At 41.1% G+C, this 26,918-nt stretch overlaps 8 protein-coding genes across 8 annotated transcripts; 4 read left to right on the top strand and 4 right to left on the bottom strand.

Moving 5' to 3' along the window:
* Positions 1-203: 203 nt before the first annotated feature.
* On the top strand, positions 204-1,285 carry LOC101298261. The gene is made up of 4 exons (XM_004307822.1): positions 204-397; positions 476-545; positions 749-829; positions 942-1,285. The coding sequence occupies exons 1-4, from the start codon at positions 236-238 to the stop codon at positions 1,010-1,012; spliced, it is 384 nt and encodes a 127-aa protein (XP_004307870.1). The 5' UTR covers positions 204-235; the 3' UTR covers positions 1,013-1,285.
* Positions 1,286-1,391: 106 nt separating this feature from the next.
* On the bottom strand, positions 1,392-3,739 carry LOC101297964 (protein SMG9-like). The gene is made up of 8 exons (XM_004307821.1): positions 3,448-3,739; positions 3,267-3,375; positions 3,074-3,189; positions 2,856-2,975; positions 2,669-2,758; positions 2,344-2,492; positions 1,990-2,257; positions 1,392-1,819 (listed from the first exon to the last, which is right to left on the bottom strand). Exons 1-8 carry the CDS (start codon positions 3,664-3,666, stop codon positions 1,667-1,669), a joined length of 1,224 nt encoding a protein of 407 aa, XP_004307869.1. The 5' UTR covers positions 3,667-3,739; the 3' UTR covers positions 1,392-1,666.
* A 2,281-nt stretch (positions 3,740-6,020) lies between these two features.
* Positions 6,021-9,461, top strand: LOC101297677 (transcription factor-like protein DPB-like). Its single transcript, XM_004307820.1, has 10 exons — positions 6,021-6,282; positions 6,508-6,584; positions 6,740-6,783; positions 7,557-7,619; positions 7,721-7,867; positions 7,962-8,030; positions 8,213-8,311; positions 8,581-8,651; positions 8,823-8,896; positions 8,972-9,461. Exons 1-10 carry the CDS (start codon positions 6,089-6,091, stop codon positions 9,121-9,123), a joined length of 990 nt encoding a protein of 329 aa, XP_004307868.1. The 5' UTR covers positions 6,021-6,088; the 3' UTR covers positions 9,124-9,461.
* Positions 9,462-9,673: 212 nt separating this feature from the next.
* LOC101293448 (pentatricopeptide repeat-containing protein At5g27270-like) lies at positions 9,674-14,291 on the top strand. The gene is made up of 8 exons (XM_004309023.1): positions 9,674-10,231; positions 10,342-11,749; positions 11,891-12,202; positions 12,351-12,455; positions 12,538-12,625; positions 12,719-12,840; positions 13,055-13,116; positions 13,225-14,291. Exons 1-8 carry the CDS (start codon positions 9,674-9,676, stop codon positions 13,795-13,797), a joined length of 3,228 nt encoding a protein of 1,075 aa, XP_004309071.1. The 3' UTR covers positions 13,798-14,291.
* A 118-nt stretch (positions 14,292-14,409) lies between these two features.
* LOC101297386 (pentatricopeptide repeat-containing protein At1g77170-like) lies at positions 14,410-16,013 on the bottom strand. The gene has a single exon (XM_004307819.1). The coding sequence runs from the start codon at positions 15,991-15,993 to the stop codon at positions 14,587-14,589; it is 1,407 nt and encodes a 468-aa protein (XP_004307867.1). The 5' UTR covers positions 15,994-16,013; the 3' UTR covers positions 14,410-14,586.
* Positions 16,014-16,183: 170 nt separating this feature from the next.
* Positions 16,184-17,363, top strand: LOC101297094 (NADH dehydrogenase [ubiquinone] iron-sulfur protein 6, mitochondrial-like). Its single transcript, XM_004307818.1, has 3 exons — positions 16,184-16,343; positions 16,826-16,910; positions 17,041-17,363. Exons 1-3 carry the CDS (start codon positions 16,227-16,229, stop codon positions 17,148-17,150), a joined length of 312 nt encoding a protein of 103 aa, XP_004307866.1. The 5' UTR covers positions 16,184-16,226; the 3' UTR covers positions 17,151-17,363.
* Positions 17,364-17,541: 178 nt separating this feature from the next.
* On the bottom strand, positions 17,542-21,071 carry LOC101296812 (ATPase family AAA domain-containing protein 3-like). The gene is made up of 8 exons (XM_004307817.1): positions 20,751-21,071; positions 20,443-20,538; positions 20,228-20,342; positions 19,824-20,129; positions 19,505-19,595; positions 18,847-19,147; positions 18,525-18,673; positions 17,542-18,400 (listed from the first exon to the last, which is right to left on the bottom strand). The coding sequence occupies exons 1-8, from the start codon at positions 21,069-21,071 to the stop codon at positions 17,893-17,895; spliced, it is 1,887 nt and encodes a 628-aa protein (XP_004307865.1). The 3' UTR covers positions 17,542-17,892.
* Positions 21,072-21,937: 866 nt separating this feature from the next.
* On the bottom strand, positions 21,938-25,372 carry LOC101296522 (4-coumarate--CoA ligase 2-like). The gene is given in 7 exon segments (XM_004307816.1): positions 21,938-22,166; positions 22,260-22,362; positions 22,495-22,562; positions 22,662-23,006; positions 24,058-24,174; positions 24,176-24,225; positions 24,228-25,372. Coding segments are annotated over 7 exon segments (1,758 nt in total). The 5' UTR covers positions 25,180-25,372; the 3' UTR covers positions 21,938-22,043.
* Between the last annotated feature and the right edge of the window lie 1,546 nt (positions 25,373-26,918).

The raw sequence follows: 26,918 nt of genomic DNA, 5'->3' as shown, positions 1-26,918 counted from the left end.
TAAAGATATCAAGCGCGGAGAACGGGAGCGTACGATTCCATTATCATATTATCATGATTATGAATTTAACGCAAGTTTTATTTTTGCGTATTTTCACACAAATATAGGAACTTGTATTGGGCTGGGCTTACTATGAAGGCCCAATCCAGACCCATCCCCTCGTCTGGGAAGTGTTTAATTGGGGGACTACTAGGGTTTAGTGTGAGAGACTTGAGAGAAAGAAAGAGAGAGAGAGATGGCGAAGTTTAACGAGGTACAGAAGAAGAAGAGAGCGCAGAACCAGGAGAATAAGAGAAGGATTCACGGCGACCCAGTCAGTGGAAAGCTCCATCTGAAGCAGCAACCCGTCTCCATCTCCGGCAAACGCAAGCGCAAGCTCGAGAAAAAATGGCGCAGGGTACGCCTCTAACTCGACCCGACCCGATTTGCACATGTATGCTTGTATAACTCACTCGTGTGTTTAAATTGATTGCAGGACCAGAAAGAGGCGGTGGAGAAGGGCCTGATTACTATGGAAGATGTCGAAATGGCTGCTGCTGATACCGGTATGCTACACTCTCTCGCCAACACCAAACTTGTTCTGTTCTAGTTATCGAAAAATTAAGTAACAAATTGAATTTGGTGTTGATCCTAGTGAAACACATATCTACTGGGTTTAGCAATGTAGTATTAGACCAATGTAACAAAGTGCTATTTTGTATGGTTTGAGTTTGGCTTGGATCTGAGGGTGTTTGTTTGTGGTTTGCAGAAGAATCTGAAGGGACGAAGAAAGGTTCTAAGAAGTTCCACATGAAGAAGAGCGTCAGGCTTAAGCAAGCAAAGCACAAAGGTAACTTCATTCTTATCACTTGTCATATGCTCTGATCGTTTTTCTCAATGCCCTTCTCTGTGTGTGTGTGAATTATCTGTCTAAGTATTTGTTTGTTCTTGTTGATGGACAGGAAAGAAGAAAGGAAAGTCTTCTAAGCCTGCTTCTGCTTCTCAAGCTTCAGTGGATGTAATGGTGGAGTAGTTTGTACAGTTGGCCAAGAACAAGCCACATTGTACTCGACCTCATGTACCATTTACTCCAACTCGAAATGAATTTTGGGCAGAAATTTGCCATCTTGGGTGCAATATATTTTGTAATGTTTATCATTGTGTAGGGTTATCTTTTTCTTGTCTTTGTTGTTAACTTGTTAGTATGTCGGGGTAGGAAAGATCAGATTGAAGAGCTAATAGTCTAATACTACCAGTGCTTGGTTATTGTAATGCAAAGTTTTGAATCAATTTTGTGCTTCTCGTGCTTTCGCTTGCCTGTTCAATTGGAATCTTATGAGGACACAAATGAACTGCCACTTTTTGGAAGGATTTAGAACTTATTTCCCAGCTCCACGGTTGTAACACAAACATCATATTGAAGATTAAAAAGAAAAGCTACATGCAGTCAGCCATGGAGATGCCCGTTGGCAATTTCCGCATATACAGTTGCATTTAACTTCAGATAAGGCCTCATTCTCTGTTTATAAATGTACTTGCGCAAACCGAACAAACAAAAGATCGAGGGAATTAGAAAGTAGATCATCAAACTTTTAATGCAGTATCAATTTCCTGCATGAGAACATTAGAAAATGCTAGTCTAAGGCCACTAGCAGAACCATCACTATATTCTGAAGCTGGGAGCTGTCTACCTCCTAAACATACCAGAACTCTGAAGTGTTCTGCTGTATTCTGCAATAATCGAAGAGCTCTTCACCAGTTCCCATATCTTGGCGGAGTTCTTCAACCAGTCACGTTCAGACAGAGTCTTTCGGAAAGAAGGGGCATTCATGGATAAGACCTGAATTCAACAGAGTATCATTTTGTGTGCATAAAGTTTTCCTGAGAGTCAAATTATCCCTCTTTATAAAAATGTCTTTAAAGTTCTAAACTTCAAAATATCTAATACATGGAGAGAGGTAAAAGCTAGATCCAGAAAATATTAAGCACATGAGAGAGAGAAAGAGAGACCTGGTCCCGCAATTTCCATAGCATAGAGGTATAACTTTCATACTGTTCTCCTGGGGAGTCATCTTTACTCCTCATTGGGATTACATACACCTTTGGCACAGGAGAATCAGGATCCTGATTTTGAGTAACGGGGTCTGTAGAAGTCACATGATGTTCTCTAGACACATTTGCCTCTTTAGTTCTTGTGAAAAAAGAAGTGCTGGTGTAGTGTTGAAGCGCCTTCCTCAGTTGCACGATACTATGTGGACTAAGATCGTGATCTCGTAGTCTGATAAAGATGATAACACAAGAAAATGTGAGTTTCCATGTCTGGTGTGTTGCCATTTAGGAGGAACATCATTTAAAGTTACTCACCTTGTGTGCACAAAAACTGGCAAAGCCATATACTCTCCACCTTCAGGAACTTTTTCCTTGCTATCCTTTTCAGTCCCTGTATTAGAGCTCTGAGAATGAGAAAGCGTGTGTGAAGATGGATCAGGTATACCATGTTTCAATAGATCAACCTGCAACCAAATCATGATGGATCAGGAATAACTTTCATACTGATCTCCTGGGGTGTCATCTGATCAAGAAACATTCAAGCCTTAAAGAATTCCCTTTTACTCTTAAAACATAGCATCCAAACAAACTTATCCTAAATTAGAAGCAACATATAGGAGGAATGAAGATGCCTACATACCGTCGACATCAAATGCCACATATTATGATCATGAACTCCTTCCGATATAACCAACAGAATGTGACAGATGGAAGTCAGAAGAACACCAAGCTAGAAGAGTCCTTGCAGCAGCCAGAAAAGAAGGGATAAGTTGATAAAATATCCTATAAAAAATCAAGCCAAGACATGCACTATTCTCTCTTGTTACCTGAATTCCCATAATTTCATGAGCTAACTCGGCCGATAAAGATTCACCGTTTAGAACAGGAATGGTGGATGATCCATCAGGCCTCATCATCTCCGCTAATACAGAAGGACTAAAAACCGGCTGCCAATGACAAAAAAACATAAACACGATCATATATACTCAGTAACGCCAAACATCATCATTTGCTAAGAACAAATGAGAGTAGGAAATAGAAAGACCTGGGTGTCAAGCAGTATAAGGCGCTCAGCGGAAACCCGAGGTTCAATGCCCACGCTACAATGCCTGGCCATTGCTTTACCTTCTTCAGTCTCTATAGCAAATGGAGGTAGCATGCCTGTAATTGACTCACGGCGTTAATCGAAATCGCAGTTTCAGTGATATCACATTTTATAAATGAGAGTGAAGACTGACCAGGTGAGGTGGCATCGAAGCCGTAAAGCTCGTTCATAATGGTGGACTTGCCGACACCAGGCGGACCAATCACCCCGACCACCGTGAACTCAGTGTTGTCAGTTAAAAACTGCGGTAAACTTGGAGAGTTAAATTAACCGTTGGAAACAGTAAAAAATTGAAGCTAGGGAGTGAGAGTTACCGGGAGGAAGCGGTCGATGTGGAAGTCCCAGGAATCAGAGAGGAGGTTGAGGGATCCGATTGAAGGGAGGCGAGACCGAAGCGACGCCGTATTCTCATCCCCACTACCGCCGCGCCCGTACTTTCCCGCTACCGGAGAGCCGGTCACCAGTCCCGGCTTTGCCAATAGGATCTTCGGAGGATTCGACGGCCCAGCGCCGGAGGACGTCGACCCTGCCATGCTACGGTGTCGTTTTGCTCAGCCCCTTGTTTTGATTAAGAGCTCCAGTCTTGGTTCGCGGGTTCTTTGCCTCTTTGGTACCAGAATTCCGTTCAGCCAAAAAAGAAAAAAACATAAGCTAATTGGGCCGTAGCGGGCTAGGTGGAGACCAGATGGGTCTAGGCGGTCTGGGCCGTGATAGGCCTAGACGGGTTAGGGGTCCACCATTAAAACGTTGTGTTTCTTTAGACTATTTAATGGAGATTAAAATGTTTCATGTAACTCCAGACCTCTTTCAGATTCTCTTCTTCTGCACAAAACCAAAACGCATTCAGTTTGCTAATTTCCATCTGTAAATACAAGTTCAATCTGAGGGGAGGGAATCGAGGAACTTGCTGCAGAGACTCTCCTTGTCGAATAACACCGTGAAAGATTCGTAGCAGCAGAGTTATTTCCATTTTTGCTTGTTTGGTATTACTAAGAAAGTAAGAATCGAGATGAGCAAGAGGTTTGAGGACTGCTTAGGCCTAAACCGAACAGTAACTTAGAGGGCTGTTTAGTATCACAATGTTAAGTAATTACTGCCCAACATAGGGATGTTGCAAAGTCTAGTTTGGATGAGACTACTTTCACTAGGTTGAGAAAGCAGCAAACTAGACGGCATTCAGAGTTTTTAAGCAAGCGATCACAAGAGAAAAGGATAGATTTGAAGAGAAATTTGGCAATTAGTTTAGGGATAGATAACAAAGCTACTGAGCATAACCTAGAATCAGTACGATGTTTTCTGCCCAAATTAGAGAAAGCAGCAAACTAGAAAGTTCATAAAATGAAGACAGCAAGTGTGGCCAGAGCTGCATAACACGTAATCTGATCTGTTGGTCTAATCTTCATCGATTCGGAGCATTACATCACCAAGGAACAATTCATCAAAATGGTCTTCATCAAAAGGATCATCGTCGTTTAGACAACTAATCACAAGATTCCTCACTATACATGTTGACTCAAGTTTATCTGAAAGAACCACGACAGCTGCAGTCTATTCATTTAAGAGGCAAATTAGAAACCGAGATGGGAGATAAGGTTCAAATCATTAGCTGCAGCAATAACAAAAAATTAACAAAAACTCTTACATGATAAAGAATATAGCAGGACAGCTTCTGAGATAGTTGCTGCATATTGTGAAAGATTAGAAGTTTAGAACAGCTGGAATAGATATACTAAACACAAACTATAACAATATCTGGATGAAAAGCCTGATTTACGAGGGAAAAAATGACTCACAAATTTGGTTTCAATTTTGTCTATGAAATCATTATACTTGCTTGAAAAAGCAACCTGCAGACAATAACAATAGCAGAGGCAAAGGAATAAGGCTACAAATCAAGCTTGAGTCACCATATTGCCATTCTTATAGTAAAGGTCACATGAAACGAAACTGACAGACACAACTGAATGAAATATTGAGATGCCAACCTCAGTCGTGCCATCTGGTTTTCTAACTTTAATGACAGCAGAATAGATTTCCCCAGAGAAGATTGGTTCAACCTGCGATGTTGTGGAGTCAATGAGACAAACAGACAGTAGAAAACAACAGTGTTCAAGTTGGAAATAGCAAGAATAACAAAACAACATGAGTAATACAAACTGAGCAACAGCTTGCAGTTACTATGAACATATATATGAACATATATAATCACATGGTTAAGATAAGAATAGAATGAGAAAGGATGTGAAGTGAGTATACCCATTGAGTGCTGAGACCACAAGCCAAAACATAGAGAGCACGCCCACCCCTGCAAACGATGTCGTTGTCCAGACGATTATCTGTACGTCGTGTTGTACTGACAGTCATCTCACCCTTATCCCACTTCAATTCGCATGAAAGGCCCTTTAGCTTCAAAAACTGCTTCCACCTCTTTCTTCCAGACTTCCTTCAGATTCTCTTCTTCTGATCACCCACATTTAATTTCAATTACACGCATTCAGTTTCTTCAAATTCAATCTGACTTACAAAACTAAAGGGTGAGAATATACAAGAACATAGAGATGGGGGGAACGTACTGCAGAGACCCTCCTTCTTGAATACCACGGTTATGGACTGATATAAAGTCCTGTCCTCCATCTCCGTCGTCGAGCTCTTTTCCATCGTCTCCGTATTTTGGAGGATTTGGCGGCAACTCAGGTTCTAGTCTTGGCTCACAGTGAGTATATGAACCAAAGAATCGAGCTTTTTCTTCTTCTTTTTTCTTTTTTACTTTTTCTTATTAGAGGAAGATAAAAAAATTAAAAAAATTAGACTTTAAAGTAGTTGGGAATGTCACATGGTTATTGTTTGCGGTAAAACAAAAGAAAAGGAGCCAAATTTTGAGAATTGTGGATTCCATTCTCTTCCATTCCAGACTAGAAGCAGAAGCAGTTGAGAGGTTTCAATTTGTTTGATTCGATGGGGACCAGGTCTCAGCAACCAAACCCAGCAGCAGCTGACGACGATGACGACATGCGCGGCGGTCAGTCCGTCTCCATGAGCGGCAGCATGGGCTCGCCGTCCAGCCGCAGCGAGCAGACCGCCACACCCGCCGGCGACTCTCTCCGATTGAATCATCCCGACGTTAACGGCGACGATGCCGGCACCGCTGGGTCTGTGTTTCCCTCTCTTTTTATTTTAGGGCACTCTTACGATTTCCCGCCTACAGTCTCTGATTTGACCAAGATGTGATTTTTTTGCTGTTTTCTCATTCAAATTGTGTGTTTTTCATGTGAATCATGTTTCTTTATGCAATTTGAATCCTGTTGGCTTAAGCATTGGTATGGAATTGTTCATTATTCTAGCTTAGATTTATTGGTTTGAATATGTGAGTGCAGAAAGAAGAAGAAGAGAGGCCAACGAGCTGCAGGAGGCGATAAGAATGGAAGAGGACTGCGCCAGTTTAGCATGAAAGGTGTTTCATTCATCTCTGTCTCTCTTATATCCTGGAACTTTTGGAATCAATGGTCTACCTCAGTAACTGTTAATTGTGCTGAAATGAGCATTTCCTTATACATAATGATTTTGAGACACTTGATTTGATTTTGATTTTTTGTTGCTGGTGTTTAGTTTGCGAGAAAGTGGAGAGCAAGGGAAGAACTACTTATAATGAGGTGAGGTGGTTTCTCAAGTCTATTAAATGGATTCATTACATCAGGGGCCATTTCTATGAGCTCAAAAGTTGTTGTTTGTATATGGAGGCCAAATATTAAAGCTGGATTTCTTTCGTGTTTGACATCTTGAAAACTAGTTCATATGTATCTTGACTTAAAACATTACCAAACTCATCCTCCATGCATTAACAGTTGGTACTTGACGAATTTGGGTTCTAGTCATCAAGTGCCAATAATCATTATCATATGGTACACTTAGTATCAACGAAAAGTTATTCACAAGCTTGTGCTTCTACTACTTTCTTCCTCTGATTAATAGTAGTAGACCTTGTTAGCGGCTATAAAAATGAAAACGTCCTTTTGACTATATTTTAAAGTTCTTGGGTTCAAAGGCATGACTTGTTGCTAGGGAGGGTGTTAAGTTTGAGCTTACTAAATGCTAAGGGGGATATAGCCAGAGGTCAACAGCATTTAAACAGAAGAACTACTTACATATGGTTTTATGGACAAGGTAATTCATCAGATACCTGTTTAGGCAATAATAATAAGTCGGTGGAGAATGAGGATTTATTTATCTGCTCTTATGGGCATGATACTGAGTCAGTGTTTCAGTGTCGCTAGAAATGTAATAGATCATAAAACTACATGTTGTCCTAATCCACTTGTAAAATATTGTTCTGTTGGACCTTGTTAGTTAGCCATTCAATTTTTCTAGATTATTCAAATTTTTGTTTGAATCTCATCTCAAGTGTAACAGTTTAAAATTAATCCAGGTTGCAGATGAACTTGTAGCAGAGTTTTCGGACCCTATCAATGGTGTTGCATCCCCTGATCAGGTTTGATAACCAGACTGATTGGTTTTCCATAACCTATATCTGCTATCATATTCGAAAAAGTAGAGTGGAATGTAATTCTTTTATAGAATTTGATTTCACAGCAACAATACGATGAGAAGAACATCAGGCGAAGGGTATATGATGCCCTCAATGTTCTAATGGCAATGGATATTATATCCAAGGATAAAAAGGAGATACAATGGAAGGGTCTGCCTCGTACCAGCCTGAATGATATTGAAGAACTGAAGGTTTGATTCCTGTTGTGTCTCATATGAAATTTATCAGTTGTTTGTTCTTCATCAAAGTTTAGCTCATACAACTAATTAAATGTACTTCATGCAGACAGAGCGCTTAGGACTAAGGAGTAGGATTGAAAAGAAAGCTGTCTATCTGCAAGAACTAGAGGAACAGGTACCAATAGCTGTTTTCTATTCTTTCATGCTTTAAAATTTTGGCCCAATACTTTTACATATTACTCGTGCAGGTCTATAATTACTTTATAATTTCCTAGTATTGTTCAACAACAAAAGTTTGAGCCTGATACTAGGTATTCATCTTGTTGTCTGCACACACTGACTTATATTTTGGATCAGTATGTAGGTCTTCAAAACCTGATACAACGAAATGAGCAATTATACTGCTCTGGAGATGCTCCCAGTGGGGGTGTGTCTTTACCTTTCATTCTTGTGCAGGTAAGTCTATTTCTCTTGTATCACTGTAACATTCTGAGAATAGATCAGAAAGAAAGTAGATTGAAATTTATGACAAAATAAGGGTACAAACTTGTTCTTACATAGATAACAAAAACCTCATGTCAAGTGCCAATCTTTTATTATATACAAAAAGACCTCATGTGAAGTGCCTTACGGTCTCTTTTGTCCCGTTGATAGTCTGGTTGCTTCTTTCATGTCTCTTATTGTTTGTTTTCAATTTCTTATTAACCCTGACTTGTTTATGCTAGACTCGCCCTCATGCAACTGTTGAGGTGGAAATATCAGAGGATATGCAACTGGTACATTTTGACTTCAATAGGTAATGGCTTTTCTATAGAAGTTATAATATGACATATTCGGGTGGTATCATTTGAAGGCATTGTCTGCTGTAGATGTACCGACACTTGTCACTTTCTCCAAAATACTAAGATGATAGCAGCATTGTATTCACTCTTTTATTGTTTGATTGTATCTGATTTCCTTTCTGCAGCACCCCATTTGAGCTCCATGATGATAACTATGTGTTGAAGGCAATGAAATTCTGTGATAGGCCACAGGCTGATGGTAATCATGGTATGACACAACCTGTTACACCGCAGGCTGATGGTAACCATGGTATGACACAAAACTATGTTGCAGATGGAGGTGAAGGGTCTAGCATGTCAGCCATGTATCAACAGCACATTCCTCCACAGATCCCTCTTCCTCCAATGGTGAACACACCTCTCAGGACTCCCACCTCGCCACCTCTTCCAGGAATAATAAAAGCCCGCGTGAAGCACGAGCACTGATAACCAACTGCAAGCTTATTTATCAGGCCATGGGCAATGATATTAGCATCTGTATATTGTGGAGAGTATTTTGCAGGAAACGAATAGGTCCATGTCAGTCTGTGATCTCATTAGAACCAGTAGTAGTTTAGGTTACAGCAGATGAGTTGTCCGGGAGGGTTGGCCCTGGCATTCTTTGCTCTCAACGCCCCCTGTTCCGCTATTGTAATCTGTTTCCTCCAATTCTTTTTAATTTATGCTGTTTCTAGGCTCAGCTTTGTACTAGAAATCAAGGTTTGCAAAATGTAGTCTGTAGAGGAGTATCCAGCTACAAATAGAATCAAAGAATGAATTCGACAGTTCCTGTGTGCCGTATTGCATTCATGCCAAGCTATTGTTTACCTAAAATTCATGTTTAAATGATTTAGAATTATACACAGAGTAACAAACTGAAATTAATTAATTTAATTTAATTACATATTATCCATAACAAATATAAAGGGTGCTTCTTCATTTCACTACTGGAGTGTCACAGTGAGCAAGAACTGCTCTTTCCCGCGAAAACTGAGAAATGGAGTCGCTCCATCTCAGCTCAAACTACTCTTCTTTCTTCTGTACAACTACAACTAGTTCACTCACTACTTGGTCTCCGTTGAGCGGCGCAACTAAACCCAAGATTCGCCTCCGCGTGAGGTCATCAGTGACGCCAGACCCGTGGTCTCTCAGCGACGGAAACCCGGACCGGCCCAAGCCCAAGTCCAAGCACCCGAAGAACCCTCTCTCCGACGACAACGCCCGCCGCATAATCAAGTCCAAAGCGCGCTACCTCAGCGCCCTCCGCCGCAACCAGGGCCCACACGCCCAGACTCCTAAATGGATCAAGAGGACGCCGGAGCAGATGGTCCGGTACTTGCAGGACGACCGGAACGGCCACCTATACGGCCGCCACGTGGTCGCCGCCATCAAGCGCGTGAGGTCACTCTCCGAGAAGGCCGAGGGCGAGTACGACATGAGAACCGTCATGTCGTCTTTTGTGGGGAAGCTCAGCTTCCGAGAAATGTGCGTGGTGCTCAAAGAACAAAAGGGGTGGAGGCAAGTTAGGGACTTTTTCGATTGGATGAAATTGCAGGTCAGTTTTTTTTGTTTTCGAATTTATGAATTTTTTGATTCCTTTTATGTAATCTTCGATTATGTTGTATGGAGATTAATAGTGTAACGATAGACCTTGTGATCAAACAGTTAAGCTACCGCCCGACTGTGATTGTGTACACTATAGTTTTGAGGACTTATGGTCAGATTGGGAAGATCAAGCTGGCTGAGCAGACCTTCTTGGAGATGCTTGAAGCTGGTTGTGAGCCGGATGAGGTTGCTTGTGGGACAATGCTGTGCACGTATGCGCGGTGGGGACGCGAGAAGGCAATGCTGGCGTTTTATTCAGCTGTGCAGGAAAGAGGGATTGTGCTTTCGGTTGCGGTGTATAATTTCATGTTGTCCTCGTTGCAGAAGAAAGGGATGCATGAGAAAGTGGTGCAGGTTTGGAGGCAGATGGTTGGGGAGGGAGTGGTGCCGAATAAGTTCACTTATACTGTGGTGATTAGCTCACTTGTCAAAGAAGGCCTTGTTGAGGAGGCTCTCAAGAGTTTTGAAGAGTGTAAGAGTGTTGGATTTGTTCCTGAGGAGGCGACTTATAGTATGCTTATCAGTTTAAGCACCAAAAGTGGCAACTATGAGCAAGCGCTAAGATTGTACGAGGACATGAGATCTATGAGAATAGTTCCGAGCAACTACACCTGCGCTTCGTTACTCGCTTTGTATTACAAGAAGGAGGATTATTCCAAAGCCCTTTCTCTCTTTTCAGAAATGGAGAGAGAGAAAATTGCGGCTGATGAAGTCATATATGGTTTGCTCATTAGAATATATGGAAAGCTTGGTCTTTATGAGGATGCTCAGACAACATTTAAAGAGATGGAGCAACTGGGTCTACTTAGTGATCAGAAAACGTACTTAGCAATGGCACAAGTCAATCTCAATTCAGGGAATTATGACAAAGCTTTAGAAGTTATTGAACTAATGAAGTCTAGAAACAACATTTGGCTCTCAAGGTTTGCTTATATTGTCTTATTGCAGTGTTATGTTATGAAGGAAGATCTTAGTTCTGCTGAAGTGACATTTCAGGCTCTCTCCAAGACTGGACTCCCAGATGCAGGTTCTTGTAATGATATGCTCAATTTGTACATTAGGCTAGGCTTAATGGAAAAGGCCAAGGACTTTATTGTCCAGATAAGAAGAGACCGAGTAGATTTTGATGAGGAGCTTTTTAGAACTGTTATGAGTGTATATTGCAAGGAGGGAATGCTTGGAGATACTGAACAGTTGATAAACGAGCTCAGTACAAGTCGATTATTCAAAGATAGTAGATTCGTCCAAACAATTTCTAGGGCTATATATGAACACAAGGATGACCAACAACCTAAAGGTAAACTTGTGACCTTTTTCCAGCCGGATACTACGGCCCTTGGATTGGTGCTCAGTCTCTATCTTGCAAATGGCAATATGAGTAAGATACAAAGAGCTGTGGCATTGTTGCTTGAGACTTCTGGTGGGTTGTCAACTGCTAGTCAGATCATTAGGAACATTATTAGAGATGGTGAGGAACTTACATGTTCACCAGCTTTTTCAGTACAGCGTTATCTCTTGCGATTCATATCCCTACTGAGTGACTTTCTTTTGATATTCTTAAATCATGCTGTGAAAAAATTTAACAAGTTTGACATCAATTTTGATGCAGGTGATGCATATAAAGCAGAAATTCGTATTCATCAATTGCTCAAGCTTGGCTGCAGAGTGGATAATGCAACAATTTCTTCTTTAATCAGTGTATATGGAAAGAAACACAAGCTGAAAAAGGCCCAAGAGATATATACAGCATTTGCAGATTCACCTCTAGCTAAAAAGATACTATGTAACTCAATGCTTGATGCTTATGCCAAATGTGGTAAATCAGAGGAGGCATACTCGCTTTACAGACAGCTTACAGAAGAAGGGCATGATCTGGATGCTGTTGCCATCAGCATAGTTGTCAATGCTTTGACTCATAGAGGTATTAGTTTGGACAACTTAATCAGACTTGCAACAATTATAAATAAACGATTCTAGTGCTACCAATCATGGTTCCGTATCATTTTTCACCATCCAATCAAAACTAGATGCATCAATGTGATTTTTGTTGCACTATTTTTGATTGTAAGGAAAACATAGAGAAGCAGAGAACGTCATCCGCCAAAGTCTTGAGCACCACTCGGAGCTCGATACTGTAGCATACAATACTTTCATCAAGGCTATGCTGGAAGCAGGTTATTATGGTCACTTCATCATTGAATGATTACTCTTCAGTAGGTTAAGGGTTGCAATAACTTGGTAAGTTTGATGATGCAGGTAGGTTGCATTTTGCATCTAGTATCTATGAGTCCATGCTTTCTCAGGGGGTTACTCCATCAATTCAGACATTTAACACCATGATCAGGTAAGGGCTTCATATAGTTTTCTGACAACTAAAGCAACCCCCCCTCGCAAAGATGTATTGACTGATGCTTGTATTTCTGAACCATGGTTGCAGTGTTTATGGACGGGGTAGAAAGTTGGATAGAGCTGTGGAGATGTTTAATACAGCTTGTAGCTTGGGTTTGTCTCCGGATGAAAAGGCATATATGAACTTGATTAGCTACTATGGAAAAGCTGGTATTATGCTAAATCCACCTCCATTCACAAAACAATTCTTAAAAAGTTGATTGTATTTTTCAAAAAGAGTAAATGCTTTACCTAGCATTTAGTGTTTTGATTTGCACTTGGTAACCCATACATGCCATTTAGTGGGTAGACTCATTAGGTCATGTTTCTTGATTGCTTTGTTTGTAATAACATCTCCTTAACTTCAGTATATTTTTCTTTGTAGGCAAAAGGCATGAAGCTTCCATGTTATTTGCCAAAATGCGTGAAAGCATAAAACCTGGGATGGTATACAAAATTGCTCAAACTTTTGAGATTATGTTAAAAACAGATATAATAGATACTACAATATATATTTGTCTTGCTATCTAATTCTTGGAAGTTTTCACATTACAGGTAAGTTACAATATAATGATGAATGTATATGCTACTGGGGGACTATATGAAGAAGCAGAGCAATTATTCAAAGCCATGAAGCAAGATGGTTGGTTACCTGACTCGTTCACTTACCTATCCCTAGTTCGTGCTTACACAGAGAGTTTGAAGTATTCAGAAGCCGAGGAAACCATTAATTCTATGCAAGAAGATGGAGTCTATCCTTCATGTTCACATTTTAACCTTATACTCTCTGCTTTTGCCAAAATGGGATTGATAGGGGAAGCAGAAAGAGTTTATGAGGAACTGATTGCAGCAGGTTTGAACCCAGATGCAGCATGTTGTGGGAGTATGCTGCGAGGTTACATGGACTATGGACATGTGGAAGAAGGCATCAAGTTTTTTGAACAGAATAGTGATTCAATAAAGGCAGACAGGTTTATTTTGAGTGCAGCTGTGCACTTATACAAATCTGTAGGTAAAGAAGTAGAAGCTCAAAATGTTTTGCATTCCATGAGTAGTATGGGAATTTCATTTCTGGAGAAGCTAGAAGTTGGATCCAAGCTAAAATCCCTGCCAATGTTGCAGAACTGATTTAGTGATGGGTTGTTGTTTGGCTGATGAAACAGCTGATAATGCATAGAAATTACACATCAATGACAAATGGACGAAGTAAAGCATGCCTCTGGTGTATCAGGAGTTAAAGTTGTGAGAGAGATGTTGTCTATATATTCCAGAAGACCAACACATAATACAAGATTGCATACTAATAGTGGTCTGATGGAGGTAAACCTCGATTTCTGGTACTCCTTTTACTTAAGGGGGAGAAAGCTATCTGGCAGTTGTTTAAGACTTGAGGATGGTAGCTGTTACATAAAATGCTTGTAGGAAAAAAGGAACGGCCATTGTCTGTTAGCATGAATGATGAACCATCACCATTGGATATGGAAGTGTAAATAGCTCGGCATTAACTAGTAGTTGGCAGCTAGCAACTTTATGTCTGATATGAACATTGCTGAAGAATAGATCACAACAACATTGATGGTTGCTGCTGCGGACATCAAAGCTTGATCTGAACAACAGTTTGTATTGAATTGCACGTATTGTGCTTGATCTTAACAAACCTTAGTTGTTGTAGCTGCCTATTCGAGTAGGGAACCTGTACAGCATTCTCAGGTGTTGAAACAAATGAAACACGTTGTAAATGATTGTAGAAAACTTTAGATTGAATTTCTTTGATGAAATCAATTGATCAAGTAGTTATCTGTTTCTCTTTGCACTTTGCACTTTGCACAATCTTGGATAACAAATGAACATCTCTGAATGGGAAACCAAACAAAATTTGCAAAATAAACACCAAGCAGATTAAGATATGCCGACATCTCAATCTGCACTTCCTGCCAAGCTATAACCAGGAACCTTAGCGAGCTTTCGCTGGTGCATAATCCGTCTAACCCTCTCAACCTCTTTCCATAAACCTCTACTGGCATAGATATTAGACAAAACCACAAAAGCCCCATCATTCCATGGCTCTAGTTGTTGCAAATGCTTAGCCACCCACTCCCCCATCTCCACATTCCCGTGTTTCTCACAGGCTCCCATCAGGCAGCCCCAGACTGCCGAATTTGCTTTCATCGGCATCTCCTCCACCATTTTCCTTGCCTCCTGAAGCAACCCCGCTTTGCCAAGAAGATCCACCATGCATCCGTAATGCTGCAGGCGAGGGTTTATCCCATAATCCTTCTTCATCATTTCAAAGTAATATCTTCCCTCTTGGACTGTCCCCCCATGAACACATGCACTGAGCGCCCCAACAAACGTCACATGGTTCGGCCTCACTCCCGCCTCTCTCATGCACCGAAAGCATTCCAGCGCTTCATCCACATGCCCGTGCATCGCATAACCCACAATCATCGACGTCCACGACGACACATTCTGCACCTTCATCCTCTTAAACACCCTGTAAGCCAAGTCCATCCTCCCACATTTCCCATACATATCAACAAGCGAATTCAACATCAGCAGATCCGACTTCCCCGCAGCGATTTCAGCCTGATAAACACACTTATGCAACTGAAGAGCCAACCGCAAGTCACCTAGACCACCACAAGCTGAAGTGACACTAACCATGGTCACATCATCCGGCAATAACCCGCATCTCCTGAGCTCTATAAACATATCTATAGCTTCCTTGGCACGCCCGCTTTGCGAAAGCCCGGCAATGATGGCATTCCAAGATCCCAGCTTTCTCTCAGCATTTTGATCAAACACTTTGCGTGCATTTTCAAACTCTCCCGCCTTGGAATACAAGTTAATAAACCCACTCTCGCAGAACTCATTTGAGTCCAGCCCAATCCTCACAGCCACAGAATGTAGCTGCCTACCGATATCCACAGCATAAAGCTGACAAAGAGTTTTCAACACAATGGGGATGGTGTAACAGTCGGGTAAGACACCGGCGCGTGACATAGCAACATAAACAAACAGCGACTCGGTAGGCGCATCGCGTCTGGTGTACGACCTTATGAGATTGTTCCAGTGAAACGGCGCCGGATAGAGATGTAGGAATTGGGTTCTGATAACACGACAGTAGATTTGGTCCAGTTGTGATACGCAACTGCAATTTGACAACTGGATTGCTAGTGTCTCCGGGTCTGGGGTACTTGGAGATTCCACATTTGGAGTAGTTGATGTAGTAGTCAAGCTCCGGTTGAGAAGGCCTGAAATTGTGGTGGGTTTGGGTGGTGGGATTCTACAGAGCTTAATCATGAAACGTTGTAATGAGATCATATGGGGAGCTGCTGTGTTGCTTCAACACAGAGAGAGGCTTCCGATTTGAACGCATTTGACGCCAGAAATTTCTGTTTTTCTTTTTTCTTTTTTCTTTTCTAACGGTGGGCCGACCAGCCTGCCTAGGCCCAACCTATCAAGTAAAAACGGCACGTCGTTTTATATAAGGTTGGGCCTCTTTGTTAAGGTCGTTTTCTGCGTCTGGGCGAGTTTGAGAGGAAGAGAAAGCAGCAATGGCGTCGAGTTTGGTGAAATCCCTAATGAAATCGACGGTGTTGGGATCGACGGGGACCAGAAACTTCTGCCTGGTTAGGAGTCAAATCAGCAACCACACGGCCAAATGGATGCAGGTTCCTCTTACCCAGTTAATCTTAGTTTTGGTCAATATTGCTATTGATTTACGTTTATCTGCTATTAGGGTTCTGTATATCGATTTTCGAATTCAATTCTCGGCTGAAAAAAGGACATAGCTTTGTGGGTGATTCATCATATTAGGTTCTTTCTGGTTTATAATTAGATTTGGTTTGGATGCTATAATGGGATGGATTATAGAAATAACCTACAAATTGAACTCCAACGCTGAGAGACCAAATGTAACACTGTTCTAGGTAGCCTGCATTATGATGTTCCCTGTTGCCGAGCATTTTTACGAATGAAGGCATTGTGTTGGTTTAAAAGGTGGTCGTGTTTTTAGCTTAACTTTAGAGAAGAAGTTGATCTGTGTGAGCCTCTGAGTTAGTTCCTACTTGCATTGATGTGCTTGCTCTTTGTTGGTCACATGAGTGAGATGGATACAAGTCACTCAAGTTCTTTATGTCTCCCTTGTTAATAGGATACAAGCAAGAAGTCCCCGATGGAGTTGATCAACGAAGTTCCACCCATCAAGGTTGAGGGCAGGATTATTGCATGTGAAGGGGGTGAGTTTTCCTGTTGCTTTTCTCTTTCAAATGCATTTACCATGTGAAAACCTACTTTATGAACTATACTGCAAGGTTATTTTGATAAACCTTTTGAAGGTCTGAAATTTATTTGGGGTAAAACTTGCAGACACCAATATCGCACTTGGACACCCGATTGAATTCATATGCCTTGACCTTCCTGAGCCGGCTGTCTGCAAGTATTGCGGTCTTCGTTACGTGCAGGATCACCACCATTAGAAGTGATGGCAGTGATAGTTCAAGTTCCCTCGGCAAGTTCCTTGGCAGTCCTTCATTGAAACCATTTCATAAACAAGTTCAGTTTGTAATGATAATACCTTTGTGCTTCGTAATCAGTGAAATAAGGATTTGATTGCTCCTCGTGTTCTTCAGACGTGAATGGATAAATTGTATTTCACTTTTAATGTTTGTTATCTTATCAGTCTATGATGAGCTCGATGCTGTTGAATTGTTAGTTGGCCTTATAATTTCATTTGTTGCCAACAGTTACTAGTTGGATTTCTTCTTCCTATCCTCAATGTTGAAGGAAAGAGTACTGACCAACTCAGTCCACCTTCATTATCATTTTTCATGAACCAACAGAACTGAAAAGGAGAGTAACATTTATAATGAACTTGCTTTGATGTGTATTCTGGAAAATTTATTATTCAGAGGAGCACTGCTGAAACAATATAACTCTAGATTTATGTATTATCAATACAAATACTTCCCAGTCCTCATCATCTGAGTATTGGGAAGATCCGATCAGCACTGAGACCCAAAAAATCAGCACTAAATTTATATAAGATACCAAAAACCAAAAACCCCTCGAATGATGAATAAAACTCATGCGCAAAATTAAAAAACACGGGCAGGTCTAGTAGGATGTCAGTCGGGGTTTCTCTAGCTCTAACCACATGACTCTGAAAACAAACTGCCCGATAATTAATGGTAGAACTCAACTTAAGGGACACCATTAGCATTACATTTTCTGTCCGGCTGCCATTTTTCTTCTCTGTTGATGCTCAGCAACCTTGTAGTCTACAACTTCACGAAATAGGGTTGGGTCAAGCACACAATTCTCACTCCCATAAACAGCAGCTTGGACACTTGCCATCATTTTTGCTATTTCTCTCCCAGAAAATCCGTCAGTCTTAGCTGCTGCTTCTTTCAGCATATCATCTGTCACGCCTTTCATTTCTATCTTCTGCTGTTGTTTTTTGAACAAGTTACGGAACCATCCAGATTTTCCTGAGTCAGCCTTAGCTATGTACTTGTCCAGATACAACTTTAGCAGCTTATAGCGTTCATCTTCCCCAGGCAAGGGGAATTCAAGCACTTCATCAATACGATCTGACACAGCTGAGTCAAGATCACCGGGACGGTTTGTGGCGAGGGCAAGGACTATGTCCTTGGACTGGTCACCAGTGCGGAACAGGAGAGCATTAAGTGCACTTCTTTGAGCTTCACTCATGTAGGTTTTATTCCGCCTGCAAGTTCATTCAACAAATTCAACTCAGTTGCCTTTCTCAGTGAACTATTCTAGCTACAGTTCTCATCTGCAATACTACAACTAGCTTAGATGTTTTCATGCCTGTGGATTATAAGACTTACTCGCACAAAAATGCGTCGGCTTCATCAATGAAAAGCAACAAACCCCTCCGTGACTTTTTGGCCCAATCAAATAACTCGTGTATCTTGGTAACAGCCTGTGGTCCAAGTGGAGCAACATCTCCTCCCGTCATCAGTGCGTAATCCAATCCCTGAAGGAAACATCATATATAAATATGAGTGAAGCTTATGATAAGAATTGAAATAATCCATCCAAACTTGGCAGATCAAAAACCATCTCAGTATAACATGATAGCAAATGTCCATATATTCACTCAAATTATCAATCAAGAAAAAAACAATACAACAAGCTCAGATCTCATACCGATTTACGAGCCATCTCTCTAGCAGCCATTGTTTTCCCTGTTCCAGGAGGACCATAAAAGAGCATGTTTCTGAAGGGTGCCTGATGAGATTTTGTGTTGGCAGTTGCACCAGCCAAATGTTCTATTCTTTTCTGAAGAGAAGGGTGTAAAACAACATCACCAAAGGGTTTCCCATTTTTCGTAGACGGGGAACGTGAAAATATCCCTGACCAAGGATATTTCCCTTTAGATGACTCTCTGATAAGGGATGGTTGTCCCAATATTCTGTCCACATAGCTCCATATCACCTTTGCACCTTCTCTGCAGTGGAGCAAAGAGTATGAAACAGTCAAAAATAGGAACAGAGTTATTGCAACCTGTAATCTCTAATGACTTCCAATGCCAGATGAGATCATATATCAACTGAAAAACATACTATAAGTTAGAGCATATCACTTGAGCAATTAGTGGAGAAATAACTATACTAGTGATCAAAGTCCTAAAAACTTGATACCAGTTAGACTTCAACTATTCCGCAGAGGAAACAAATGGAAACTTCAGAATAACTTGAGAAAAGATACACCAAGGCTATGGAAACACCAAGTTCCAGTCTTTCAGAGGCAATCCCACAGACGTATAAAAAAAACGCAGTTAATATCCTTGGAATCTAGCACGCACCTTGTTGTATAAACGCCTGCAGCTAGAGCTGTCACTCCCCCAACAGCAACAACTAATTTATTCTGATCAGTCAGAATGGCTTTTAGTCCACCTACAAAACATGGCCAATTCTACATCAACAGCTTATAAACAGTAAAAGTATTCTAAATTGCATTAGTTCTAAAATTTGTGGTTTGTTGTTGGCAGAAAGAAACCCCTTTTAATTAGAAGATGATCCTAAAGGTACATTTACAATCTACGATATCATAATTTTATAATTCTAAGTTCAAGGACCATAAAGAACATTGCAAGATACAAATTACATGACAAGATACGGTACCTCCAATATGATCAAAAGTTGTATTTATGGCAGCAACCCATTTCTCTCTTTCCGCATTTGCCCGGTCTACCAGTATTCGCCTGTTAACCTCTTCAGCTAGTTTTGCTTCATGTGCCCTCCCTTCTGCTTCTGCAATTGCCCTCACTCTTATTGTTTCCCGTTCTATCTCAGCCTTTTCCCTCTCTGTCTGACGACGTTGTGCTTGGATTTGTTCTTCTGTCGCCCGTCGAGCTTGCTCCTGTCGGATAGATGATTCTTCTTGCATTTTTACAAGCTCTCTATTCCTATCTCTGTGGTATTCATTCTCTGCCTACAGTAACACCAACAGAATGCAATCAAATATTTGTCTTTATTTTATATATATACAACTTCAGTACGACATCCCAAAAGGTTAAAAGTTGCACTTGCCTGCATCCTCTTCCTTTTCAACTCATCTTCATAGCGAGCCATCTGAGATTTTGTCTGCGCTTGATGCTGAGCTAGTTTCTTCTGCTCATCATAGATGACCCTTTGCCTCTCCTGTCAAGTAATGAAGTAGACGACTTCAGCACATTGTCGGCTTGTACAAACCCAGACAATTCTAAAGGCAGACCATTGAAGAAATAACTACAAAACTCACAGATTCCGCTTGAGCTTGCATTGCCTTAAACTCTGCCTCCTTTGCAGACAACTCAACCTGCCTCGTCTCTTCTTGCTTCTTCAAAACTTCGAATATCTATACCATACAGAATAACCATCAGTTGCCTCTAAATGAACATCCAGTTCAACGCAATTACTAATACAAATCCCAAAAATTCAGCTCCAAATAAAAGACAGAATTTCTTCATACAAACTTGAACCATCATAATGAATTCATTGAACAAAGTTACCTTAAAGACAAAGATAGAAGAACACCCAACTTGACAAAAACCCCGAAATTGGTCTCACCTTTTTAGCATCCTTGGAGTTGCTGATTTCTTTGGCATACTTGGCACCGCGCTCCAACGGGTCGGGATCGAACCCGGCCGAAGTGGTCCTCGGGTAATCATTGCGAGGCTTCGGCGGCGGCGGAGGAGCATCAGCATCCGCCGGTGGATTGGCCGGCGACGATTGCGCGGCGGGGGAAGGAGATTGTGGGGATTTGGGAGAAGGAGAAGAAGAGAAGGGGGAGAAGCTGAAAGGGCCGTCGGCATAAGCAGTGGCGGGGCTTGCCAGGGAGGCGGAGGCAGCTGCGGCTGCGAGGAGCCCTAGTGCATATGTCTTGGCCATTTTACTCTGTGTGTGTTTGTGTTTAAACTTGGTTTTGTTGGGTTTGGGTTTTAGAGAGGTTTATTGCTGTCTTGAAGAACAAGAAAATATAGCATTGCGAGAGCGAAGGGAATAACCCATGGAAAACGGTAGAAGTCTCAGTTCAGGGTTTTTGTAGGGTTTGTGTTTCGTGTTCAGCAACTTCAGTGGCGGGTTTTCCGACCCGGGTCCAACACTTGAAGGTTTAGGGCCTCGCTATTTTCTGAGTAGATAGGCTTGGGCTTTAATCAGCCAAACTACTTTGCTTTCTTTTTTTTTAAAAAAAACTTTTTTATTAAATAACTTATGTGACCTCAAAGTCGTTAGTTAACATCTTAACCAATCAGACCACAGTTCATCGGCCTATGAATAAAAGTCGTGCACTATGAATATGGGCGAGTTTAGGGTACGATAAATTTTTAAGAAATCAAAATAGTATGAACAACATAACAAGGTTTAACATGTTTTGGCATGCCATTGTATCCCATGGCACTTAACAACATGCAAACCAAGCAAAATCCCATTACATGTTCCTCAAATTTGCCATAGATAAAGCGAATTCTTTAGAATGCATGTGTTATAATCGATGGATCACTTGCTTATCTAACAGTATTTTATATAAATGTCACACTTGAAATACTAAAGACGAAATCCATTGAGTATGAATGTATGATATTACAAATCTTATTCAAAGAATTACAAGGTAGTGGTTCACGCCTGATTGAAAAAGAATAAATGACTAGTGTCTTGCTACAACATCAAAATTATGATGACCAAACAATTCGATCATGGTGGATGCACTTATGTAATATATTAAGTAGCTAGCTAGGCACATTTGTGCAAGACAATTAATCCATGCAACCTCACAGAACATTAAGAAACGTATCAAGAATCCAATAGTAAAACGTGGGATATATGTTGGTCGAAGTATGATATCGATCGAGTAGTAGCTAGCTAGACGTTTGGAGTAGCTGCAGCTAGCTTGGCTCTGAGGTCTTTTCTTAAGATTTTTCCAGATGGAGATTTGGGAATTGCATGCACGAAGTACACCTTGTGCAGTCTCTTGTAAAACACCACCTGCATACATTATATATACGAATTCATGTCAGCAATTGGTAACTAGCTGATCAAGCTGCGCAGGCAGTTATTGATCAGAATATACATAATTACCTGCTTTGCTATGAATTCTTTGACGGCCTCTTCAGTGAGCTCGTTACCGTTAGATCGAACGACGAATGCAACCGGAACTTCCCCAGCAGCGTCATCTTTTTGCCTGCACTTGTTCGTCGTCCGTTGTAAGAACACCATGCATATATATTAAGCCGGCCAGAGGATACAGTCATCATGACACAAACATAAAATGCTAATTAATTAGTGAAATGGTGTAGTTAAATCAGATGCTTACGGAACAACAGCTGCATCTGCAATGGATTGGTGGCTTACAAGTAGGGATTCTAGTTCAGCTGGTGGCACCTGCATGATAATTAGATTACGATATGAATTCCTGTACGTGTTGAACCAAAATGAAATAATGGAATTAATGGATCAAGTCATAAAAGAAATGAAACATACTTGGAAGCCTTTGAATTTGATGAGCTCCTTAACCCTGTCAACGATGAAAACCTCGCCGTCATCGTCCACATAACCAACGTCACCGGTATGAAGCCATCCCTCAACATCAACGGTGGTTGCCGTCGCCGCATCGTCGTTGAGATATCCTTTCATAATCTGAGAGCCACGGATGCAAATTTCGCCGGGCTGGTTGTAGCCGAGGGAGCGACCGGTTTCGGGTTCGATGACTTTGAGCTCTGCATTCCGGACCACGGTGCCGCATGACCCTGACTTTGTTGGAAACGGTTGCTTTGCGAATGCCAGGCACATCGATAGCACCGGCCCTGCCTCTGTCATCCCATAACCCTGCATATATCCATTTCACATTCACATTAATTCACTATCACGCTACTGTAGCTACAGTTTTACTGAAGCTTTTGATCCAATAAGCATGCAGTTAGAGAGATGAGGAGTGTTCGACTATGACATCAAGATACTCAAGCCTAACTAGCATCCGGATCAGCAATTTGAACCCCAACAGGAGCTTAAGTATGAGTACGAGTACGTACGCACTGACCAATTTGAACTTGAAGGGGATGAGAATGGTGAGATGAGTTATAAATTACTACGTTTTTAGGTTAATCTTTCATAGTAAATTTTACTACATTCGCGATTGAATCGAAGGGAAGCGACGTAGACAGACAACCAAATATTGAGGATAACAGACGGCGACATTTGATGAAGATGGATGGAGGTAGGTAATAATATCTGTCTTAACTCTCTCTTTTTTTTCTTTTGCTTTTTTTCTTTTTTCTGTTTTGAGGTAGGTAAGGAACGCATGATAATCAAAAATAGGTAACGACCAGTTGATCAAAAACCAAAGCGACCACGTAAGTTAGTTTAGGAACACACACTCCAACTGGCCTTGTTTTTGTACACATGCATCCCCCTCTCCTCCGCTGATGGACTCTCTGCCCCCACATCCCATCCCAATCCCTCCCTCCCTTGCTGCAGATTTTGAATTCTAGAAATTGCGCACGACATATTCATTTATTGAAATTCGACCGATACAATTCAATTACGGTATGGTGGATCCAATTTATAGAGAAAATGCATATAATTTTAATCATATCACTATCCAATATGTAGTAACGATTTTCATGATCGATAGTTGAACTAGTTTTTAAGATGAAACTCCAGTTTTAAGATGACTCAATTTATATTTTGTGTCTTTCATTTAATATAAGGATAGAGATGTTTTTAGGGTTCTAAAAAGAAACAGCAGTAGACATGAAATATGCTTATCTGGTTAGAGAGTTAATTCACCAGATTGAGACTTGAACAATGGATAGTTGCGAATAGTAAGATTGTATGTGACAGAACATGTACACAGTAATATGATGGATTAATAATTTACCTGTCCCAAGACTGCCTGGGGCACACGGCTCCTCAACGCCTCCTCTAGCTCCTTTCCCAGCGGCGCCGCTCCGGACAACACCACTCTAATAGAGCTGAGATCATAGTCTGCCACCATAGGATTCTTCGCCAGCGCTATCACCAGCGGTGGCACCACAGCTGCCACAGACACCCTGTAACGCTGTATGAGCTCCAAAAGCGTCCCAATCTCAAACTTATGCATTACCAAAACCGCGGCCCCTGCTCTGAGAGAACACAGCAGCACACTGTTCAAAGAGTAGATATGGAACAGTGGCAGCACACACAAAACGACATCGTCTTCCTTCAAGTACAGGTTCGGATTCTCTCCGTCCACTTGCTGCGCCACACTTGTGATGAGACTCTTGTGAGTCAGAATCACTCCTTTGGGAAGCCCTGTGGTTCCGGAAGAGAAAGGTAACGCCACAGGGTCCTCTGGATCAATGGAAACTTCGGGAAGCTCGCTTTCGTTGGCGCCGGAGAGGACTGAGAAATGTAAGCAGTTCTCGGGAGGGTCGTCGATGGTGACCACCTGAAAGTGTTCGCCGAGTTTGGGGTATTGGTCGGAGTCGGGACCGGAGTGTCGAAGCTTGTCTACGTAGATGGACTGAGTGATGATGAGCTTGGCATTAGAGGCCTTGAACTGCTTGAAGATTTCGGAGGCGGTGTAGAAGGGGTTGGCGGTGGTAGTGACGGCGCCGATCATGGAAGCACCCATGAATGCGAAGACGAACTCGGCGCAGTTCTGGAGAAGGATCATGATGACATCGCCTTTGGTGATGCCAAGCTTGGAGAGGCCTGCTCCGGTCTTTTGGGAAATGAGATGAGTTTCGGAGAAGGAGTAGGTTTTACCGGTGGAGCCGACGATGAGACAAGGCCGTTCGGAGAAGTCGGAGACATTTTCGAAGCAGTAGGTGTGGAGAGGGAGGTGATTGGAGATGTTGGGAAGGTCCGGAAGCTTTGATTTGAAGACATGATGATCATGAAGAGTAGTGGAGGTTGCAGGGTGCTGCTTCTCCGGTGAGGCGGAGATGAGAGTGGGGGAGATATCGGCCGTCTCAACAACAACAGAAGTGTTGTTGGTGTTAGAGGCAATGGATAACATGGTGTATGTTGTGCCAATAAAGAAGAGAGAAACGAAGGTGGGAGTAGTATTGTGGCTGCCGGGAGTGATGAGCTAGCTAGCTTGGTTGGGAGTATGGGGAAGAGAGAAAGTGTGCAAGTAATAAATACATGAACAAGTAGCTGGGTATAGAACAGAAGAGAAGTTGAGGTAAGAAGAAGCAAGAGAATAGTAGAAAATCAAAAAATATGGAGGTAGGTAGGAACAGAGGTAGATTTGGAGGTTGGGGATGAGTTTTGAGTTGGGGTTAGATTAGAGAGGGAAATGGGGTAGGAAGACAAGCGTGCCTCACCTCACCTTCAATGGCCCAATCAAGCATGTAACATCATGGGCAGTTAGGCTAGCCTCCCCGTTATTTATTTCCCTCCTCCTCCTCTCTCTCTCTCTCTCTCTCTTTCTTTTTTGTTCTTGTCTTGTTTACTCTGTATTTGCTTGCTCTATCTCGTCATTTTTGTCTAATTCCACAACACTGTCAAGACTCGGTCTCCGTTGTTCACTTGTTCTCATTCAACACGCCAAAAAGCCTCCCCAAGATTCAATCCTCTAACTCCTGCAAACATGTTTCAATAGAAATTCTTCACTAATTTTTAAGTACCGTGGAGAAAAATGCACTACAAAAACTAACTTGTGCCTAAGGTTGTTTGGTCCAATTAATCCGACTAAAATCCAAACTAAGTATCGCAATACAGTGACATATATAGGGGTGTATTTTATTTGGATTCATACATATTTATTTTAATCAACTGACTTTTTGAAAAGTCTACAAACTCTTTGAAAAGTTCATAGACTTTCACTGATTTCTTAAAACCATCGATTTTTAATCACAGACTTTCACTGATTTTTGAAATCTACAGATTTCATATGAATGACTTATGTAGATTTCTTAATACTTACAGAGTTACAGGAAAGGAAAATAAAAAATAAAGATGCAATGACAAATACATAATGACACCGATTATAAGTTTAGTGCTCATCTATCTAATTTCGATGCATACAGTTGTAATATTTGATTGAAATACATAAACGTAGGTAACTAAAAAATTATATTAACTTAACAACACACATACTTGTACGTAAACCAAAGACACATACTCTAAAGTGGGACATTAGATGTTCACAAGTTTAATTCATGTATGCTAATATAATAATATATGATCATGTGGTTCTAATATCAAGAGTTAATAGATAATATTTAGGTTATCGAGGGTTCCAATCATTACAATTGAAATATAAAAAAGATGGTGTATTGTTGGATCAACCTATTCACATGTAAAGAGAAAGTCTGTCATAGACTTTTCCAAATCTTTGCTCTAGTGGATGGAAAAATATTAGAGTTTGGTGTGTGTGTAATTTACACTACAAAGTCCACAATTATTCATGAATTATTAATTTCAAAAATATAAATGATATTTTGAATACATCTGAACTTCTATTCATTTTAAAAAGTCTTAATTGAATACACATGAACTTTGGTGGAATTCATAATGATTTTTTAAAATCTAGTTGAATACACCCAGACTTTGATGGATTTTTAAAAGTCTGTATTGAATACACCTAGACTTTCAAATTTCATAGACTTCTTTAAAACTTTCACTAATTCCATATACAATACACCCCTGATAAAGTACTTCATAGAAAAACCCAACAAATAAGCCCTTAGCCCATAGTCTATATTACCCAAAAAAAAAAAAAACCCATAGTCCAAGTTTCGATCTTAAAAC

The sequence above is a fragment of the Fragaria vesca genome, linkage group LG7, assembly GCF_000184155.1.
Source record: "Fragaria vesca subsp. vesca linkage group LG7, FraVesHawaii_1.0, whole genome shotgun sequence".
NCBI lineage: Eukaryota > Viridiplantae > Streptophyta > Magnoliopsida > Rosales > Rosaceae > Fragaria > Fragaria vesca.
The sequence above is the reverse complement of the archived record's forward strand: the minus strand, read 5'-3'. Positions and strand labels throughout refer to the sequence as shown.